The 22,563-nt window shown below is 36.8% G+C and overlaps 1 protein-coding gene across 3 annotated transcripts in view; it reads left to right on the top strand.

Annotated features, from left to right (window-relative positions):
* CASP8AP2 (caspase 8 associated protein 2) overlaps positions 1–20,639 on the top strand; it is a 57,204-nt gene extending 36,565 nt beyond the window's left edge. For 2 of the 3 annotated variants that reach the window (XM_023742484.1, XM_023742485.1), the window contains exons 7-11: positions 7,511–9,726; positions 10,513–13,660; positions 14,713–14,812; positions 16,365–16,417; positions 17,916–20,639. In XM_023742484.1, the coding sequence (XP_023598252.1) occupies positions 7,511–9,726; positions 10,513–13,660; positions 14,713–14,812; positions 16,365–16,417; positions 17,916–17,919 (5,521 nt within the window). In that variant the 3' untranslated portion in view covers positions 17,920–20,639. Of the gene's footprint in view, positions 1–7,510; positions 9,727–10,512; positions 13,661–14,712; positions 14,813–16,364; positions 16,422–17,915 lie in introns of those variants that run through there. The other variant, XM_023742486.1, reaches the window with a different exon arrangement.
* The last annotated feature ends 1,924 nt before the right edge of the window (positions 20,640–22,563 follow it).

Below are 22,563 nucleotides of genomic sequence, written 5' to 3'. Positions count from 1 at the left end.
CTACTCACCAAAGTAGAATGCAGAACATTGTCTTTATAAACTGTGTTATGCCGATTGAGCTAGGTGTTCCCCGAGAGCATGGTCCCACAGCCGTCCACCCAGCAATTCAGTCCCTCAGGGGGTTTGGATGTGTCTATGGCGCTTCCATGACCTTTCCTTGTACAAGTTGTTCTGGCTTCCCCAGTATTGTGTACTGTCTTACCCTTCACCAAAGTTACCACTTATTTATTGTCTATAGAATAGATTTTTGATGGCAATATTTTATTTAGTATGGGACTATTCTAGATATGTGTTATGAGCTCTGTGGACTAGAACCTTAACTTAGGAGCTTACAGTTTAATAAATATAATGCATATTACACATACAAGTCCTTGTTGAATATGAGTCCATTGTTGGGTAAATGTATTGGAATATCTTGGATAACTGTATTGGATTATCTTCTCCCATTCCTTTTCACTCTCTTTGTCTTGCCTTTTGATGAATATAAGTTCTTAATTTTAGTGAAATTACCTTTTATTAGTGGTTTTTGTGTTCACCTTTCCCCAGTTATCTCAAAGTTGTCTTTTAACAGTTGGTCGTTTGAGTCAGGATCCATATAAGGTCCACAGATTGCCTTATGTTGTGTGTCTCTTAAGTCTCCTTTTGTTCTATAAACAACCTCCCTTTACTTCCTCCCCAACTTTTTTTTTTTTAATGCCAATGATTTGTTGCAAAAATCAGATCATTTGTCCTGTAGAATATCCGACTCTGAATTTTGCTAGTTGTTTCCTCGTGTCATTTAGCTTGTTCCCCTCTCCCAGTTCTAACTGGTAGTTAGAACTAGGGGCTTGATTAGATTCAGGTTTGTGTGTTTGTGTTTTTTAAAGGCAAAAACATTTCATAGCTGATGCGGTATTCATACTACATTTCATCTTGAGGGACATGTCTGATTGACTATAATCGCCTTTTTAAAATTTACTATTAAAATGATACCCTTGTATACACCTCTTTGTACATGTGTTTCTCTAAGGCAGAGTACTAGAGGTAGAAATGCCAGATTAAAAGGTATGTGCTTTTGAAATTTTGTTATCCACTGACAAGTTATTCTCCAAAAATGTTTTTCCTGTTCATATCCTCACCAACAGTCGTGATTGTTTTTTCATACCTTACCTTATACTGAATAGTAAAAATCTTTTATAAGTCTGAACAAAAACTATTGTTTTAAGATTTTGATTTCTCTACTTGTGAGATTGAGCATCATTTCATATGTTTGACTCTCTCTATATATTTGTTTTCTGGGAATTGCCTTTTCATAGTCCTGTTCCTTTTTCAGTGCGGTTGTCTCTCTATTGTGACAGTTAATCCTTTGTTGTAGATAATAAAATATTTTTTTTCAGTATGTCACTTAGAAAATAAAATTGAAAATTTGTCTCAGATTATCCATGAATAAATACTTATTAATTATGAGTCCAATTTTAAAGACTTCTTCTTTTATTTTACATTGTCTGGGTTTTTTTTTTTAATATTGTGTTTTAGGTGAAAGTTTACACAGCAAATTAGATTCCCATTTAACAATTTTTTTTATTGTGTTTTAAGTGAAAGTTTACAGTTCAAGTGAGTTTTTCATACAAAAATTTATATACACATTGCTATGTGACCCTAGCTGTTCTCCCTATAATGTGACAACACACTCCTCCTTTCCACCCGATTTCCCGTGTCCATTCATCCAGCTCCTGTCGCTTTTTGCCTTCTCATCTCGCCTCCGGGCAGGAGCTGCCAGTTTAGTCTCATGTACCTGCTTGAGCTAAGCACACTCTTCACGAGTATCATTTTATGTCCCACAGTCCAGTCTAATCTTTGTGTGAAGAGTTGGCTTCGGGAATGGTTTCAGTTCTGGTCTAACGGAGAGTCCGGGGTCCATGTCTTCCGGGGTCCCTCCGGTCTCAGTCAGACCATTAAGTCTTGTCTTTTTATGTGCATTTGAGTTGTGCACTCTACTTTTCTCCTGCTCCATCAGGGACTGTCTGTTGTGTTCCTTGTCAGGGCGGTCATTGGTGGTAGCTGGGCACCATGTAGTTCTTCTGGTCTCAGGCTGTTGGAGTCTCTGGTTTATGTGGCCCTTTCTGTCTTTTAGGCTAATATTTTCGTTGTGTCTTTGGTGTTTTTCATTCTCTTTTGCTCCAGGTGGGTTGGGACCAACTGATGCATCTTAGATGGCCACTTGCTAGTTTTTAAGATCCCAGACACCATTCACCAAAGTGGGATGCAGAACATTTTCTTAATAAACTTTGTTATGGCAGTTGACCTACATGTCCCCTGAAACCATAGGCCCCGGACCCCTGCCCTTGCTACTCTGTCCCTTGAAATGTTTGGTTGTATTCAGGGAACTTCGTAGCTTTTGTTTTAGTCTAGTTTTGCTGACTTCCCCTGTATTTGTATGTTGTCCTTCCCTTCACCTAAGATAATTCTTATCCAGTTAGTGAATACCCCTCTCCCCCCTCCCCACCTGATAACCATCAAAGAATGTTTTCTTCTGTGTTTAAACCATTCTTGAGTTCTTATAATAGTGGTCTCATACAGTATTTGTCCTTTTACGACTGGCTAAATTCACTCAGCATAATGCCTTCCGGATTCATCCATGTTATGAGATGTTTCGCAGATTCATCATTGTTGTTTATCATTGCATAATGTTGCATTGCATGAATATACTATAATTTGTTTATCCATTCATCTATTGATGGGCACCTACATTGTTTCCATCTTTTTGCTATAATGAACAGTGCTGCAGTGAACATGGATGGGTGTGCATGTATCTATTCATGTGACAGCTCTTATTTCTCTAGGATAGATTCCAAGGAGTGGGATAGCTGGATCGTATGGTACTTCTATTTCTAGCTTTTTAAGGAAGCACCAAATCGATTTCCAAAGTGGTTGTACCATTTTACATTCCCACGAACAGTGTATAAGTGTTCCATTCTCTCCACAACCTCTCCAACATTTATTACTTTGTTTTTTTTTTTTTTGATTAATGCTAGCCTTGTTGGGGTGAGATGGTATCTCATTGTAGTTTTGATTTGCATTTCTCTAATGGCTAATAGTTGTGAGCATTTCCTCATGTATCTGGTAGCCACCTGAATGTCTTCTTTGGTGATGTGCTTGTTCATATCCTTCGCCGATTTTTTAATTGGGTTATTTGTCTTTTTGTTGTTGAGGTTTTGCAGTATCTTCTATATTTTGGAGATTATATGCTGATCAGATTTGTTGTAGCCTAAACTTTTTTCCCAGTCTGTAGGTTGCCTTTTTACTGTTTTGGTAAAGTCTTTTGATGAGTATAAGTGTTTGATTCTTAGGAGCTCCCAGTTATCTAGTTTCTTTTCTGGTGTTTGTGCATTGTTAGTAATGTTTTGTATTCTGTTTATGCCATGTATTAGGGCTCCTAGCATAGTCCCTATTTCTTCTTGCATGATCATTATCGTTTTCGATTTTATATTTAGGTCTTTGATCCATTTAGAGTTAGTTTTTGTGCATAGTGTGAGGTATGGGTCTTTTTTCATTTTTTTGCAGATGGATATCCAGTTTTTCCAGCACCATTTGTTAAAAAGACTGTCTTTTCACCAGTTAATGGACTTTGGGCCTTTGTCAAATATCAGCTGCTCATAGGTGGATGAATTTACCCCTAGATTCTCAATTCTGTTCCATTGGTCTATGTATCTGTTTTGTACCAATATCAGGCTGCCATTTAACAATTTTTATACAAATTGTTTCATGACATTGGTTAGATTTTTTTTACATTGTGTCAGCGTTCTCATTATTTCCATTCTGTTTGTTTTATTTTCATTGATTAGCTTTCCTGCCCCTCCTTGCCTTCTCATCTTTGCTTTTGGGTAAATGTTGACCATTAAGTTTCATAGTTTAAGGGAGCACATTACTCATGGGTGATGTTGTTTATTTTATAAGCTAGTCTATTATTTGACTGAAAGGTGACCTCCAGGTGTGGCTTCAGTTCCAAGTTCAAAGGGTATCTTAGTGCGATAGTCTCAGGAGTTCCTCTAGTCTATATGAGTCCAGTAAGTCTGGCCTGTTTCAGGAATTCGAATTTTGTTCTGTGTTTTTCTCCCATTCTATCTGGGATTTTCTGTTGTGTCCCTGGTCAGAGTGATTGGTAGTGGAAGCTGGGCACCATCTGGTTCTTCTGGTCTCAGGCTAGAAGAGGCCATGGTTTGTGTGGGCTGTTAGTTCTGTGAACTAGTTTCTTCTTTGAGCCTTTGGATACCTTCATTCTCTTTTGCCCCAGATGAGTAGAGAACAATAGCTATATCTTAGATAGCTGCTTGAAAGCTTTTAACACCCCAGATGCTACTTATCAAACTAGTATATAGAACATTATCTTTGTGAACTATGTTATGCTAATTGACTTAGTTGTCCCACAAGACTGTGGTCCTAAGCCTTTTAACCCAGTAAACCAATCCCGCGGGGTGTTTGGATATGTCTTGGAAGTCTCCATAACTGTGCTCCCTATGTGCTTTATTATATATTTGAATATATCTGCACCATAAACAAGCATATGTATACGTATGCCTACAGATACACCTATTCATTCACATGCATGTACTCATATTTGTCCTTTTATAGACATATATGCATACATATATACCTGCATAACCCCACTCATATGTTTTGGTTGTTATTACTGTTGTTGCAAAATTGTATATGTTATAGCATTTACCAAAATTATTCCTTATTCTTGGCAGACTTTATCCATATTGTGTATTGACTTTCCCATCACCTAAAATAACAAGTATCTACTATCTAGAAAGTGATTCCACCTTCTACCTTCCATCACTGGTAACCATCAGACAACATTGATTTTTGTGTATTTACCTATTCTTGACTTCTTATAAAAGTGAGATCATACAACATTTGTCCTTTTGTGTTGACTTATTTCATTCAGCGTAATGTCCTCCAGATTAATCCATGTTGTTTCACATATTGTTCATTATTCTGTATAGTTGAGTTGTGTTCCATTGTATGTATGTACCGCAAATTGTTTATCCATTCACCCGTTGATGAGCAATTTGGTTGTTTCCATCATTTTTGCTATTGTGAATAAATGTGGCAGTGAACATAGATGTGCATATGTCTACATGTGTCACCTAGGAGTGAGGTTGTTGGATCATAAGGTATTTCTATTTCTAGCTTTTTGAGGAAGCACTATACCATTTTCCGTAGTGGTTGTACCATTTTATAATTCTACTAGCAGTGTATAAAGAGTTCCAGTCTCTCCACAACCTCACCAGCATTTGTTGTTTTCTGTTTTTTTAATCTGGGTTTTTTTTTTTTTTGTTATAGTACTTTCTGGATATTTCCATTTTCCTCTTTTCATATTTCTCTTTTTTAAGTATTGAAAAGTAATTGTATCTCTGAACCAGCAGCTATCTCTTGATTGTTCTTTTCCTCTAATATGTTGGTAATTTCAAGAAAGTACTAATTTCTCAATGCTTTAGCAGTCTGTCCAATAAAATGAACTTAAAACTGGAAAGAAATATATACAGTATAGAATTAATTACCTCTGTTTGCATGGTAGCTTCTGTTCAGGTATGGCCTTAACATGTAAAACAATTTAGATTCTGGCACAGTTATGCCTAGTGTCTTTACTATAGCAGTACTGATAGGTTTTTAGTTATAGCATTAATTAAGATTACTGATACAGTAAAGTATTAGTCACTATAGAATAAATATATTAACTACTTAATTTTGTCTGATTGAAGTAGGTTTTATTATGAAGTAAACTTAATATATTTTTTAAAAGTTTCTTTAGCTTCTTTTTATCACTTTTTTTTTTTATTGTTGTACTTTAAGTGGAAGTTTACAATTCAAGTTAGTCTCTCATACAAAAATTTATACATACATTGTTATGTGACCCTAATTGCTCTCCCTACACTTTGACAGCACACTCCTCCTTACCACCCCTGACTTCCCGTGTCCATTCAACCAGCTCCTGACCCTTTCTGCCTTCTCATCTCACCTCCGGACAGGAGCTGCCCATTTAGTCTCATGTAGCTACTTGAGCTAAGAAGCACACTCTTCACATTTATCATTTTATGTCCCATAGTCCAGTCTAATCTTTGTCTGAAGAGTTGGCCTCAGGAATGGTTTTAGTTCTGGGTTGACAGAGTCTGGGGGCCATGCTTTCCAGGGTTCCTCCAGTCTCAGACCATTAAGTCTGGTCTTTTACTAGAATTTGAGTTCTGCGCCCCACTTTTCTGCTGCTCCATCAGGGACTCTCTTGTGTTCCCTGTCAGGACGGTCATTGGTGGTAGCTGGGCACCATCTAGTTCTGGTCTCCAGATGAAGCAGTCTCAGATTTATGTGGCCCTTTCTGTCTCTTATGCTAATACTTTCCTTGTGTCTTTGGTGTTCTTCATTCTCCTTTACTCCTGGTCGATTTGGACCAATTGATGCATCTTAGATGGCCGCTTTCAAGCTTTTAAGACCCCAGATGCCACTCACCAAAGTAGGATGCAGAACATTTTCTTAATAAACTTTTTTATGCCAGTTGACCTAGATGTCCCCTGAAAGCATGGTCCCCAGACCCCCGCCTCTGCTACTCTGTCCCTCAAAGTGTTTGGTTGTATTCAGGAAACTTCTTAGCTTTTGGTTTAGTGCAATTGTGCTGACTTCCCCTGTAGTGTGTGCTGTCCTCTTCACCTAAGATAATTCTTATCTACTATCTAGTTAGTGAATAACCCTCCTCATCCCTCCCCACCCTCGTAACCATCATTCTTTAGCTTCTTTATACAAATTTGCTTTTAAGACATTATTTCATTTTCTTTTGGTTTTTAAAATTTTAGAGTTCTTTATGCATTTAATTTGTAATAATAGGTTTAAGGAAAATTCAGGAAGCTATGGAAGTTTAGGAAGATGTTAATATTTATATTTTTAAAACAGTAAATACATACCATTCCCCTAGGAGAGAGACACTAATCTATATTCCTTTTCCTTTTTGCACAGTATGTACAACTGTAAAATGGCTGTTGATACTTTGGCTTCCTGGAGGATTGTATGTGAAACAGAAAACTAGAATGAGGAGTTACATAGAGTTCGACTTTGTCTCTGTTGTCCAGCAAGACTTCACTTTTACTTTTGTTTCTGTTGGGCTAGAGTGATTGAGGGCAAGAAAATAGTGTACTCACTTTCTCTAGAAGAAGTCGATATATGGTTAGTTTGGGAATTGTGTGCCCATGGTAAAGGAAGTCTGGAAGACATAGGCAAGTGCTAGGAGAGAACTGAAAGGTCCTCCAGACTTTGAATCAAAGCAAGTGAAAGAGAGTTTCTTGTCTGGAAAACTGGCCCACTTAGCAGAAAGCTGGTGAATCACTTATTACATATTCCTTTATACAAAGTAAAATTGGTTTTGCTAAAATTTTTGCATGCCTCCAAGATTTTAAAGTGTGTCACATGTGAATAAAATTTGGAATATTATTGCATGTTAATAATTGTTCTGTTTTTGTAATTTTCCATTTCTCAATAGATTGTCTGAATTTCCACATTTTCGGAATAATCATAAAACTGCAAGGGCATCAGATACAGTTAAAACAAAAGATCTTAAATCCAGATCTCCTCATTTGGATGACTGTTCAAAGACTGATCCCAGAGTGAAAAGTGATGTTTCTAGAGATTTACATCATAGTGCCTCACTGCCAAACCTGGGAAAAGAAGGAAAATCACATTCTGAAAAAAGGAGCACTTCAGTTTTGCCACCATCTATCGAAAAACGTTGTGCCAATGGCATTTGGTCACGTTCGCATTATCACGTTGGTGAGGGTAACTCAGGTGAGGATAATAGAAGAGAGAAAAAAGATATAAGACATAGTCAATATAGTGGAGGAACTGATAGAATACGAAAAGACTTTAGTACGAGCTGTGGTAGTGGTGAACTGAGGAACACAGAGACTGACCAAAGGCTACAAGGACGCTCTGAAAAATATGGTAAAGGTGAACCAAAGGCTGAAAGCAAAAATTCAAAGTTTAAAAGTAACACAAATTCGGATTATCAAAGTGAACACATTAGCTCTTCTCGTGAGAAAGAGATATCTCGAGAAAGGTCACACATTCGAGTAGAATCTCAAAATGACAAAAGACTAGAAAGACAAAGTGAAAGATCACAAAATATAAATAAAAAAGACCTTAAATCACAGGACAAAGAAGAAAGAAAAGTTGATCAAAAAACTAAATCAGTAGTAAAGGACCAGGATCATCGGAGAAGATCTGAACAAACATTGCTTCCTCATTCCAGGAATGAGATAACAAAATCTCATAATTCCAGTAAATACCATCTGGAAGAGAGAAGAGGAAGGGAAGAGTGTAAACGAGACAGGAGTATAAACAATCATAGTTTTCAAGATGGAAGATGTACATCTTTTCTTTCAAGCAGTAGAGCTTACAAACACATTGACTCCAAGGAAGTTGATGGTGTACAGCAATGGGAAAATGTACCTTTAAGAGCACAAAGGCACAGGACTGAAGATAAGAGGAAAAGAGAACAAGAAAGCAAAGAAGAAAGCAGACATGTGAGAAATGAAAAAAAAACAACACCTACAGAACATTTGCAGAAGACTAACAAAGAAACTAAGAAAACCACTACTGATTTAAAGAGACAGAATGAGCCAAAAAATGATAAAAGTGAAATTTCTAAAAATGAAACTTCTGAAAGAGTGAATGACAGAGAACTTGCATTTAAAGCTGAGAGTGGTCCAAATGAAAGAAAAGGCAAAGACTTTAAGTTGAGTTTTATGGAGAAATTGAACTTAACTCTTTCTCCTGCTAAAAAGCAGCCTGTTTCTCAGGATAATCAGCATAAAATAACTGATACTGCCGAATCCAGTGGCGTTTGTGATTTGCAGTCCTTGGTGCAGGCGAAAACAATGACATGTGTTCCATCTGTTAGTGAACATATCACAGAGGAAACCAAATCGAAGTTACTAGAACCAAAGGATGCTCTTCCAGCAGCATCTGAACTCAGGATCAATATTCCAGAAAGCAAAATGGAAAAAAAAAAAAGTGTGTTAGTTAAATCTGTTGAGAATTCTGTGCCTTGTGGCATGGCCCTCTGTGGTACAGAGACTTTCTTTTCAGCATCTGTGAAACTGGACCAAACAGAATCCTTGTTTCCATCAACAGAAATGGAAAAAACCATTGACAGTGCAAAGACTACTCCCGTGGTAATGGATGTATTACAAACAGATATTTCTCAAAACTTTGGCTTGGAAGTGGATACCAAAAGAAACGATGGTTTAAATTCTTGTGGTATTTCTGAAAGTATGGAAACGAAGGTGGATTTTTCAACAAAAGTGGCTGAATCCAGTGAGAGCATTTTGCAGCCATCAATTGAAGAAGCTGGCATTTTGCCAGTAAGCCTTTCAGAAGACGGTAACCCAAAATTTGAGCCTTCTTTTGTGGGTACACCACTTGTTGAGAGTAAGTCTTGTCATATGGAGCCTTGCTTACCTAAAGAAACTATAGAATCTTCATTGCAGAAGACAGAGTTAATGGACCACAGAATGGAAGTTGATGAAACAAACTCGGTATATCATGATGATGAGAACTCGGTTCTGAGCATTGACCTTAATCACCTGAGACCTATTCCAGAAGCCATCAGTCCTCTGAATAGTCCAGTGAGACCTGTGGCAAAAGTTCTTAGAGTGGAAAGCCCATCTCGAGTTCCATTATATAATAACAGCCATAAAGGTAATAGTTTATATTTTTTTCTGTAATTTCTTTTTTTTGTGAGAATGTAAAATACATAAGCAAAGTGAACTGATGCTTTTTCATTTTCTTTTTTGGTAACATAACTAATGGACATACTATTTAGAGCCCAGTGTTAAGTATAAATGAAACTGAGCCTTTAGGTAACACTATACAAAAGAGAGTGGTGGGACAGATTGTCTCAAATATTGTTTGCTTGCTTTCAGATGCTTTTGTTGTTCAAAAGTCATCATCAAACTGAGGTGTGAAGTGATGCTGCTAGCATGAAGTAAAGCTATCCTGAACTATTGTCTAATAGTTATCCAAAAGACCAAACTCTACACTATCGCTGTTGTCAGACATGTTCTGAGCAGATTTTTTTTGCATTTTTTTTATGTTATGTAAAATATACATAACATAAAATTTACCATCTTAACTATTTTTGAGTGTACAATTCAGTGGTGTTAAGTACATTCCCAGTGTTCTATTATCTATTTCCAGATCTTTTTTATCATCCAAATAGAAACTCTATACCAATTAAACAACAATTCCCCATACCCTCCCCCTGGCCCCTAATAACGTTTATTCTACTTTCTATCTCGATGACTGAGCAAATTTTAAGAGTAGCAAAGACCAACGACATGGATAAGTACTAGACATTAAAATTCTGCTTTTTAAAAAAGATTTTTAAAAGAATGAATTGCTTTAGTATTTCATTTTTTTGGCTGGAGATGTCAGATGACTAAGATTTAGTAGCATGTGACTTTAATATACTTTTCTCTTCCATAGATGTTTTTCCACTAAATTCAGCTGATTCTACCTCCAAGAGTCAGTCTGATGATCTCAATAAGGAAAATCAAAAGCCAGTTTGCAAATCTGACAAATGTACAGAAGTAGACTCCTGTAAGAATTCATCTACAGATGACTTAGAAGAAGGAGAAATTATAAGTGACAATGAAACATCAAAATCACAAAAAAATTTTGAAAAAAGTTCCAAACCTAGAGCTTCTGCTCAAGTGCGGAACACAAAGACTAACCCAGGAAGAAGAAAAAGTACTGTGCATTTGGGTGAAGATAATAGGAAAACATCTTCTGTAAAAATCCATCAGACCAATAACAAATGTAGTAAGACACCTAATGACTCTCATCGATATTCAAAAACAGGGAAGAAAGAGAAAACAATGAGCACTTCCAGCCTGGAAAAAATAGTTCAAATTATTGCTGCACCGTCTTCTCTACGAGAGGTTATGCACATGTTGCGAATGATAAGAAAACATATAAGGAAAAATTATATGAAATTCAAGGTAAAGTTTTCATTAATACAGTTTCATAGAATTATTGAGTCAGCAATTTTGAGTTTTACATCACTAATTAGACACCTTGATTTATCCAAAATCTCTAAGTCAGTGGCCACTTTACAGAAGAATCTCTGTGATATTATAGAATCTAAACTTAAGCAAGTTAAAAAGAATGGCATAGTTGATCGTTTATTTGAACAGCAACTACCAGATATGAAAAAAAAACTGTGGAAATTTGTAGATGAACAACTTGATTATTTGTTTGCAAAGCTTAAAAAAATGTTAGTAAAGTTTTGTGATTCCATAAACTTTGGAAGTGATAGTGATGAAGGAAAACTTGAAAAAACAAACAAACAAAAAGTGCAGCGTTCAAATTGTCAGAAGGGGAATATGGAGAACTCCAACAAAGAAATACTGAAAGTAAAACCCCCCAAATCAGAAGACTCTGTTGATTTGAAGTCTTTACTGGGATGTAAAAAATCTGAGGAAAAACATCAAGACCAAAACAACTTCGATATGAACACAGTAAAGCATGGCATTAAAAGAAGTTTTAACACTTGCTTTGATAATATAAAGAACTCTGAATCGCAGGAGCCCTCCTTGGAACTAAACTGTCTGAGCACCCCAAAGCCAGGAAGAACGGAAGGCAGCACTGTAGAAGATGCACAGGCATCCCAGCATGCAGCTTTGAAGCCAGAACGTAGTTTTGAAATTCTTACTGAACAACAAGCATCTAGCCTTACTTTTAATTTAGTGAGTGATGCACAGATGGGTGAAATATTTAAAAGTTTGTTGCAAGGTTCTGATCTTTTGGACAGCAGTGTTAACGGTAATGAAAAAAGTGAGTGGGAGTTAAAAACCCCAGAGAAACAACTGTTAGAGAGTCTTAAGTGTGAATCTATACCAGCATGTACAACGGAAGAGCTCGTTTCAGGGGTAGTTCCTCCAAGTCCTAAAATGATTAGTGATGACAATTGGTCATTATTATCATCTGAAAAAGGACCATCTCTATCTTCAGGGCTTTCATTGCCAGTTCATCCTGATGTGTTGGATGAAAGTTGTATGTTTGAAGTGTCCACTAACATAGCTTTAAGTAAAGATAACATATGTAGTTCAGAAAAGAGCAAGCCCTGCATTTCTTCTGTACTTCTTGAAGATCTGGCAGTCTCTTTAACAGTACCATCACCTCTGAAGTCAGATGGTCATCTTAGTTTCTTAAAGCCTGAGGTTTCGTCTGTTTCAACTCCGGAAGAAGTTATTAGTGCCCATTTTAGTGAAGATGCCTTACTTGAGGAAGAGGATGCATCTGAGCAAGATATTCATTTAGCTCTGGAGTCTGATAATTCAAGCAGTAAATCAAGTTGTTCTTCATCATGGACAAGCCGGTCTGTTGCTCCAGGCTTTCAGTACCACCCTAATCTGCCCATGCATGCTGTCATAATGGAAAAGTCCAACGATCATTTCATTGTGAAAATACGGCGTGCAGCACCATCTGCCTCCCCTAGTCTTAAACAGAGTATCATGGCTGATGAATCATTGGCATCTTTGCCTAGAGTGGGAAAGGAAGCTGATGAAGCAACAGAGAAAGAATGTACTTCTTGTCATAACTCAGTTTTTAAATCTGTGGATGAATTGGAAAAATCCAGCAAAAATGTTGATGGCAGTAGATTGGCTAATGAAGACCAGAACTCTGTGATACAAACACAGGTTCCTGATATATATGAATTTCTTAAGGATGCTTCAGGTAAAGTGGGTGATAGTCATGAAGTGGCTGATGAATGTTTCAAATTGCATCAAGTGTGGGAGCCAAAAGTGCCAGAAAGCGTTGAGGAATTGCCCCCAATGGAAGAAATGCCACAGTCTGTTGAGGATCATCTTCCAAACGCATACATAGACCTAACAAAAGATCCGGTCACTGAGACCAAAAACTTGGGAGAATTCTTGGAAGTGACAGTTCTAAATATTGATCAGTTGGGATGTTCTGGAGGCAACTTAAATCAGAATGCTCAAATATTAGACAGTTCTTTACAGCTGGATACTGTAGGTGCTTTTATTGATTTGACACAAGATGCTTCAAGCGAGAGTAAAAATGAAGCTAACCATTCTGCTGTAGCTGATGGAGGTTTAGGGTGTCAGGTGATATGTATAGAGGAAGAGAACTGTAAGGAAGAAAAGGTGCCTGTGGCAGATAGGCCCTTGGAATGCATTGTTGAGGAAGCTTGTATTGATTTGACCACAGAATCTCCCAGTCCATGTGAGGTAAAAAGGGATGATTTAAAATCAGCACAGAAATCAAATTCTGTTAGTTCAGAGTTGCCTGGGGCTTTGGATAATGCCCACAAAAAAAGAAAAAACCTTTCTGATCTAAGTCATTCTTCTCAGAAAAAACAAAGAAAGGAAATAGACTTAACCAGTAGAAAAAAGGCCAAGAAAATCACTCAGGATTCTGGAGAGAATGATGAAGCTCGCCAAAGGAAAGCCAATAAGAAAAGGTTCCCTGCAGTAAATAAAGATCCCTCAGCATTAAAAGCAAGCCCAGGGATGCAGGATTCATCAGCAGCACCTGCCACTTCTCCCACGAGCCTTTCTGCAAAGAATGTTATTAAAAAGAAAGGAGAAATTATAGTTTCATGGACAAGGTAAGAATCTAGTTCTGAGACATTTAAATCACCAGGATATTTTGAGAGGCCAGAAATATTCTGTCATATCTTCATAGTCTTATCCCATCCTAAACTAAGGAAAGCAATGACTTCAAAAGTGGCCAGAGTTAGGAGAAATACATTCCAAGTGCAGCCAGCTTTACTGTGGAAGGGACTAGAGCAGTGGCTCTTAACCAGGGGTGCGTTTTAGCAGAACTTTTCATTGTGTTTTAACTTTACTTTTTTAATTAAAAAGAATTCTTTCATATGGAAGGAACAGATAGAAGCACATTTTAGAAAGGAAGAATTATAGATGCTGAAACAAGGCAAAAAGTTGGAATATTTGTAACTTGCGTTTTTCCCCTAAAAGTTTCCAAAAGGTTTCATAAATGGATTGTACTTTGACTTTTATGTGAACTTTTTAAGAAATGCAGATTTCTAGATCCCACTTCAGACATACAGGTAACCACGGTTGTGAATTATTGGAATAGAGGTGCACAGTCTCCATAGTTGACTAGAGTACTTTTATGTGGGAAGATGAATTTTCTTAAAAAATGGTGATCATTTTTGTTGAATACTGCAATTCTCTCTGTCCCCATTTCATAACTTGCGAGTGGCAGAATAAAATATCAGCGATTGTAATAATATACATTGATTCAGACCATATAGAAAAAGCAGAGAATTAGAAGATCTGGATTCTATACTAGCTCTGGTTCTTCTGCTTATTAAGTCTGTGATCATCTTTGGGCCTTGATTTTTAAAGTACTGTATACATTAAAGGTAGAATAAAAAAAATTTTAATTTTGTGATTAGAAAAATAGTAAATTAGTTGTAGTAAATTTGGTAAATGCAGATGAGTGCAAAGATTAAAATCATCCATAATATTATTTCTCAAAGATAACCATTGTCAATATTTTAGTATATACACTTTTTTTGTGTGTGTGGTTTTTAATAAAAGTGTCACCCCCTATTGCTGGTCATTAAGACGGTAGAATTTTTGTTATCCTTCTATTCTGATGTACAAAAGTTAAATAATATTTTTCTCCCCTCAGAAATGATGACCGAGAAATTTTATTGGAATGTCAGAAAAGAGGTCCATCAGTGAAAACATTTACTAGTTTAGCTGCCAAGTTGAATAAAAATCCAAATCAGGTAACTACCCAATTTTACATCTCTATTGAGTCATAGGAGCCCTGATGGCATAGTGGTTAAGAGCTTGGCTGCTAACCAAAAGGTCAGCAGTTCAAATCCACCATGAGCTCCTTGGAAACCCTGTGGGGCAGCTACTCTATCCTGTAGGGTCGCTATGAGTTGGAATTGACTCCATGGCAGTGGGTTTGGTTTTTTGGTTTTTATTGAGTCATAGATGTTGCAACTCTAAATATTTAGATTTAATTTTTTTTTTTTATTTAATTGTGCTTTGAGTGAAAGTTTACAGCTCAAGTTAATTTCTCATAAAAAAATTTATACACGTTGTTATGTGACACTAGTTGAAATCCCTGTAATGTGACATCACACTCCCTCTTTCCACCCCATGTTTCCTGTGTCCATCCAACCAGCTCCTGTACCTTTCTGCCTTCTCATCTGGCCTCCAGACAGGGGCTGCCCCATTTAGTCTTGTGTATCTGCTCGAACTAAGAAGCACACTTTTCACGAGTATTTTGTTTTATAATCTAGCCTATTCTTTCTCTGAAGAGTTCGCTTCGGGAATGGTTTTGGTTCTGGGTTAACAGAGAGTCTTGCGGGCCATGTCTTTGAAGGTTCCTCTAGACTCAGTCAGACCATTAAGTCTGGTCTTTTTACTAGAATTTGAGTTCTGCACCCCACTTTTCTCCTGCTCTGTCAGGGACTCTCTGTTGTGTTCCCTGTCAGGGCGGTCATTGGTGGTAGCCAGGCACCATGTAGTTCTTCTGGTCTCAAGCTGATGGAGTCTCTGATTTATGTGGCCCTTTTGACTCTTGGGCTAATGTTTTCCTTGTGTCTTTGATGTTCTTCATTCTCCTTTGCTCCAGGTGGGTTGGGACCAATTGATGCATCTTGGATGGCCGCTGGCAAGCTTTTAAGACCCCAGATGTGACTCACCAAAGTGGGATGCAGAACACTGTCTTAATAAACTTTGTTATGCCAGTTGACCTAGATGTCCCCCGAAACCATGGTCCCCATTCCCCAGCCCCTGCTATGCTGTCCCTCGAAGTATTAGGTGTTGTATTCAGAAAACTTCTTAGCTTTTGGTTTAGTCCAGTTGTGCTGACTTCCTCTGTACTGTGTGTTGTCCTTCCCTTCACCTAAGATAATTCTTGTCTACTATTAGATTTAATTTAATTCTAAAATGTCTAAAATATCTAGGTATTTAATAGCCAGCTTCTTTAAAAGTATGGCACTTAATATAGGACTGTTAAATAAAAACTTGGTGATTATGGAAGAAGTTGAATGGAAAGATCCAGATTTTTTCCTGTTGTCTTCTTATTTACTTATTTGATCTCAAGGAATTTTATAATGATGTTTGCTTGTATAAGTAAGTTTAATATTCAAAAATTAAATTAGCGGTCACTTTTCATATGAAGATATTTCCTTTTCTTAAGTATTACTTCATCTGTTATTGAGGGTAACTTTCTGTCTTTAGGTGTTTTATGAAAAGTATTCATCAGTGATAAAAAAAAAATACTGAAATATTGATAATTAACACTCACTTTTAATTTTTTAGGTCTCAGAAAGATTCCAGCAGCTAATGAAGCTTTTTGAAAAATTAAAATGCAGGTAGTTAATGGTTACACTTCAAGACACTAGTAAATATTTGACACTGTAATGGTGCAGTTAATGGCCTGTTAGTCACTGAAGATGTGAATAGTGGATGTGAAACATCCAGTAGAATTCCTGCTTCAGTTACTGGTGGGAGATGGTTGCTTGTGCAGGCGTCTAAGGTCACCTCATCTCCAGGGAAGTGCTTGGAGTGAAGCCTGCTGCAGTTCAGATCAGCAAGGCATCTCCTCAAGCTTCCAGTTGCTGATGAGTCTAAGCTGGGGGGAAATCCATCTGATGATTTAATTAATTTATAGATGAAGAAAAATTAAAGAATACATTGTTAAATAGAAGTATGTTTTATAACCAATGAAATCTGTGTAGTCATTGTAATTTAATGTCTCACATTTTTAATTAGTAGTGCTAAAAATACGTTAAAGTGAATAAATACAAAACAAAAATTCATAAACATGAAGTCCATTGTCATCTGAATAGATACATGATTTACTATGTTACATTATTACCAATGTTCACAGACATGTTTCTTCAAGCCATTTTTTGGTACAAGTTTATTAAGGCAATAATATTTAAAATTATCAGCAGGTTTTTCCTGTAAGCACTGAGCCAGTTACTTAAATATTTTGGATTTTTTCTTAAGGAAAATTTCAGTTGATTTGTTGTCATAATTATTTGAACAAAAAACACTTGATTTAAAGTGAAGTTACATCTGAATTAAATCTGAATAGAAACCATATTTAGACATAGATCTCAGTTTGAAGGGTTCTGAATATTTTTGAATTATAAATCCCTGTTTCTAGATTCAATCTGAATTATTGTCTTTAGATAACCTGTTAATTTACATATCCTCTTGAAGCAACTGGTTTGCTAATGAGATCTTCAAGAGATGTTTAGCAGTTCACTGTGAAGTTAAATTTCTAAATAATTCAGAAATGTGAGATTGAATAATAGGGAATTTGGGGAGGAAGCTGCTTCTAAAGAACCTTTAAAAAAAATAGCTTAAGGAAAACAGTGGTCTCGTTATTTTTCAGATGCACTGTGCTTTACCATTTTCTCTATCTTTAAGAAATTAAACTGATTTTTTTTTGTTTTACTTGAATGTTATCTTAAAATATGATTTCTGTTGACTTATAAAGAAAATGTATATTTTTGAAAGAATTAACTTGTATATGGTAGTGATGTTTATTAGTTTGAAATTTCCAAATTCCATTACAAATCTAAAATTTCTTAATGACTTTGATACTTGAGATTTAATTTGCTTGTATGATAACACATGTAGTGGGTTATTTCATTCCTAGTTTGTCTCTTAACCGATTTTAAATTCATTAAATTATTGCAAAATCAAAGTACAGTGATAAACTTACCAAACTGATTCTGTAAATGCTAGTTCTTTAACACCAATATAATCCAAGTAGAGCTTATTTAAAAGATCAGTGCTTTGTGCAGTGGTCATATCAGAAAAATAGAATCATAACTTTAGCATTTTCTTACATTACAGATAAGTTGCTGAATTCCTTGGAGTTTTAATTGATATTGCATACTACACAGAAGCTTGGAATTCCTCATGTTTTAAATGGGGAACTAGAGAGTTTTTTTTTGGGGGGGGGATTACTAGATGATCTACATTTGTTATTACTTGCTGACTCTTTCATCTCAAATCAGCATGTTCATCTTGTTCCAGTCATTGATTGATTTGCTTACCTGTTATTGGTCGAGATATTTATTTTCAATATGTTAGAACTTGGTATCAAAATGAAAGTAACAGTGGTATAGTATTGACAGTGTAGTTTTGGTATTTCAAAGAAATGACTTTCTTTTCTAGATTTTTAAAAGTAGTTTTGCAGTATTTTAAACCTAACAATTGTTTGGTTCAAGTTTTCATCCACTTTCATTTGCTTTTCTAATTTCCTCTCCTCATTTTCGTACATTGTAAAATAATTTAAATAGTGTATTTGTAAATATGTATAGTTATAATGATGTAAGATAGTTATCTGTGTGTGTACACACATAAATTGCTTTGTGTAGCCAAGGATTTTTTTTATCTGTATAAAACTTTTTGTATGAAGTTTGTTTTCTATAACAGTAATGTATATTAATAAAACCATGTAAAGTTCTGTTATATTTTGGTTAGAATGTTTCTTTTAGTATGTTTGGATTATAATTAATTGGACTTGGATATCACTTATGCACTTTGCATAACATAGATTTGAGTTCATTTTCCAAACTCATTTAACAGCTAAAATGACCATTTAGTATTGGCTACTGTTACTCTCCCAAGAGCAGCTTTGGAGAAACTAACTAAACAAAATAAAAAAAGGTAAAACCCACAGGGGAGATATGGGGGATGTTTTGAAGTGGTTTGTGGTGAGGGTATAGGTGGCTGACTGACTGTAAGTGGATTCAGTAGAGAAGATTGATTGCCTGTTCTCTCGAAGCAGGTACGGGCACAGTGAACCAGACCTCTGTTGCAGGTGTCCTCACAGATAAAATCAGGGCAGCACAAAAGCCTTTTTGAATGAAGGTTTGGGGAAAACAGGTAGGCGTTGACTAGCTTGAGCATTACTTCTCCAGACTCAGGACTGGTAGGTTATAAGCTAGGCCCTAGACTCTAGGGAGTGCTTTCTCCCATTGCCATTTCTCCCATGCTGTCAGAAGGGGAAGCCTTGATCTGAAGGATTGCTTGGTAGATAATAAACTAGAATGATTAACTGTGTTTTTTTAGTACTGGGGTGCTTCACCCTAGAGCTTGTCTCCTTCTCTCTTTTTGAAATTCCCAGTGCAGAGTAAAGGGTGAGCTCTTGACCCTTCCCCATTGTATACTATCAGAAGAGCCCATGCCACCAGGTAAATGAGTTCACAGGCCACAGGAAAGTGATAACCAAGAGATACTACTGGTTCAAAAGAACAACAACAAACTGGATTACATAAACCATCAGAATTTAAAATAAAATACTAATAAACACTAAGAGAAAAAGGAAGATTTTAGCAACGTGATACAAGAATAAGAACAAGTATAAATATTAAAAAAGTATAATATTTAAAATGAACATAACAATGGAGTAAAAGTAGAATGGGTACAACTGAACAATAAACTGGAGTTGGAAAATCAGATTGAGAAACTCAGAGGGAAGCAAAAAAAAGATAAATAGAAATACAAAAGGAAATTTAAGATGGAGAATAGAGGTAGATATGCCAACATTTGGGTCAAAAAAAAAAAAGCCTAGAAGGAGAAAAAGTTAAAATGAAGACTGAAAGGGCCATAGAGTGCAACTATGAGAGAAGGAAATACCCACATCTAGATACAAACTGATATTTAAGATTATCAAAGGAAAAGAAAAATCTGAAAGCTTTCAGACCAAGAGTTTAAATTGTCATTCACATGTGAGGGCTTAATAAAAATATTAAGGTTGACTACTCAAAGATGCACATTGAAAACATTTTTGGAGAAAGTACTCAAAAAATGAGATACTACAAGAGTTGGGGGTACAAGTGATGATACCTTTGGTAAAGTATGTTTAGCGAGAGAAAAGAAAAAAGGAAGTATATTTCTAATGAGCCACGGTGTAACTCTCAGTAATTAATTGACATTACCCAGTGGCAAGATCACAGCTTCTTTTTACTTATATAGCAGTTAGGACACAAATGAATGGGTGAGGTTTATTGTGGGGTCTGCCTCTCTCAGACTGCTGTGCTAGGTGACCTGTCACAGGAAATCTCTTCTGCACTCATAAGGCTCCAAGTTTATGTTGCAGGCGAAAGGCTGCAAGGCATTGCGGTCTAGGGTTTTATACCTCATGCATGGGAACATGGACAAGGGGTAAGAGGAAGGGGCCTTTGTTCACTTGCACCTGGCCTGTTCATCCTGTTGCCAAGCTTTGTTCAAATTCAAACAGCATGACAGTCCTGTGACCATGGCTGCATGACCAGAAAGAACATTTCTTCACCCACTAGCTATAAGATTAGTTACTTTTCATAGAATTAAGTAGTCATAGAGACAGAGAAAGTTACTGTGGGTTCAGAACAGGGAGAAGGCTTTCTCTGAGAAGCAGAAGGGACTGGGAGAGGGAGAGAGAGACCCAATTCCCAGCCTGCCTATCAGAGAATGCGCTGAGCCCAACGCCTCAGCTTAGGTAGCCTGGGTGGGAATTGTAAAGGCAGACCACCCTCTTACCAATATCCATCATGAGTGAGAATAATTTTATTTGTTTATTGTTCTAATTTAAGTGGAAGTTTACATTTCAAGTTAGTGTCTTACACAAAAATTTATACATTGTTATGTGACCCTGATTGCTCTCCCTATACTGTGACAGCATACTCCTTTCCACCTGATTTCCTGTGTCCATTCAACCGTTCCTAACTCTCTCTGCCTTCTCATGTCACCTCCAGGCAGAAGCTGCCCATTTAGTCTCATATATCTGCTTGAGCTAAGAAGCCCAGTCTTCACGAGTATCATTTTTATGTCCCATAGTCCAGTCCAATCTGTGTCTGAAGAGTTGACCTCAGAAATTGTTTTGGTTCTGGGCTGATAGAGAGTCCGGGGGCATGCTTTCCGGGTTCCTCAATCTCAGTCAGACCATTAAGTCTGGTCTTTTTACTAGAATTTGAGTTCTGCACCCCACCTTTCTCCTGCTCCATCCGGGACTCTCTGTTGTGTTCCCTGTCAGGGCGATCATTGGTGGCAGCCTGGCATCATCTAGTTCTTCTGGTCTCAGGCTGATGAAGTCTCTGGTTTATGTGGCCCTTTTGTCTCTTGGGCTAGTACTTCCCCTGTGTCTTTCTTTGGTGCTCTTCATTCTCCTTTACTGCAGGTGGTTGGGACCAACTGATGCATCTCAGATGGCCGCTTGCAAGCTTTTAAGACCCCAGATGCCACTCACCAAAGTAAGATGCAGAACATTTTCTTAATAAGCTTTGTTATGCCAATTGGCCTAGATGTCCCCTGAAAGCGTGGTCCCTAGACCCCCACCGCTGCTACTCTGTCCCTCAAAGTGTTTGACTGTATTCAGGAAACTTCTTAGCTTTGGTTTAGTCCAGTTGTGCTGACGTCCCCTGTAGTGTGTGCTGTCCTTCCCTTCGCCTAAGATAACTCTTGTCTACTATCAAGTTAGTGAAGAATTAATAATTTTAGATAATAACATGGTGGAGAGATGGGTGAGATCAAGGGACATAATGTTAAAAAATTCTTGCCTTGTTAAGATGAAGGTTTAGATATAAAAATGTTGAACATTTTTTATTGAAGTGTGACACTGATAACAGGAATTTCGCAAATGAAATAGCTTACTTGAATGTAACCACAATCTAGGTCAAGAATTAGCACATTGCCAGCCCTATGAGTGCTTCCCCTCCCTGTTCTATCCCAGTTTATATAACCCTCCTCCCCAGAGATAAACACTATACTAACTTATCATAGATTAGTTTTGCGTGGTTTTGAACTTTCTGTAACTGGAACCCGTTCAATCTCATTGCCATAGAGACAGTATATACTCTTACATGATTTCTTTTGCTCAATATTGTGAGATTCATCCCTGTGTTGAGTATAACAGTAGCACATTTTTTTCTCGTTGTATATATTTCAACTGTACAAATATACCACAATTAATTTATCCATTCTGCCAGTGATAGAAATTTGTGTTCCAGTTTGGGTTTGTTAAAATAGTGCTGTTAGGCACATTCTTGTACATGTCCTCCAGTACAAATATGTACATAGTTCTCTTGGGTTTATACCTTGAAGTTTAATTGGTAGGTCACAATGGTATGCATATATTCGGCTTTGGTAGATAATTTTAAACAGTTTTCCAAAGTGGTTTTAACAATTTACACTTCTGCCAGTATTGAACAAGAGTACCCATTTCTGTACGTGCTTGCCAGTACTTAGTATTGTAAGTCTTTCAAAATGTAAATACTTTGTGGTTGTGATGTGTGTATGTTTCCTAAACTCCCCATTCTTTTTCCCAGAGGTAACCAATGTTAACAAACACTTCTCATATTTCCTTCCCTGAAATTTTTCTTATGCAGGTGTGAGTGTATGTGTGTGTGTGTTACATTCTTTATCATATATGTTATATATTCCATTCTTTTATAAAAGCATACAGATGTGTTCATGCTATAACATGGTATTTGGCAGTTTGCTTTTTTTACTTCAGAGT

Source organism: Trichechus manatus, unplaced genomic scaffold, assembly GCF_000243295.1.
Source record: "Trichechus manatus latirostris isolate Lorelei unplaced genomic scaffold, TriManLat1.0 scaffold00211, whole genome shotgun sequence".
NCBI classification, from domain to species: Eukaryota; Metazoa; Chordata; class Mammalia; order Sirenia; family Trichechidae; genus Trichechus; species Trichechus manatus.
Note: the sequence above shows the minus strand (reverse complement) of the source record. Positions and strands in the feature narration are given on the sequence as shown.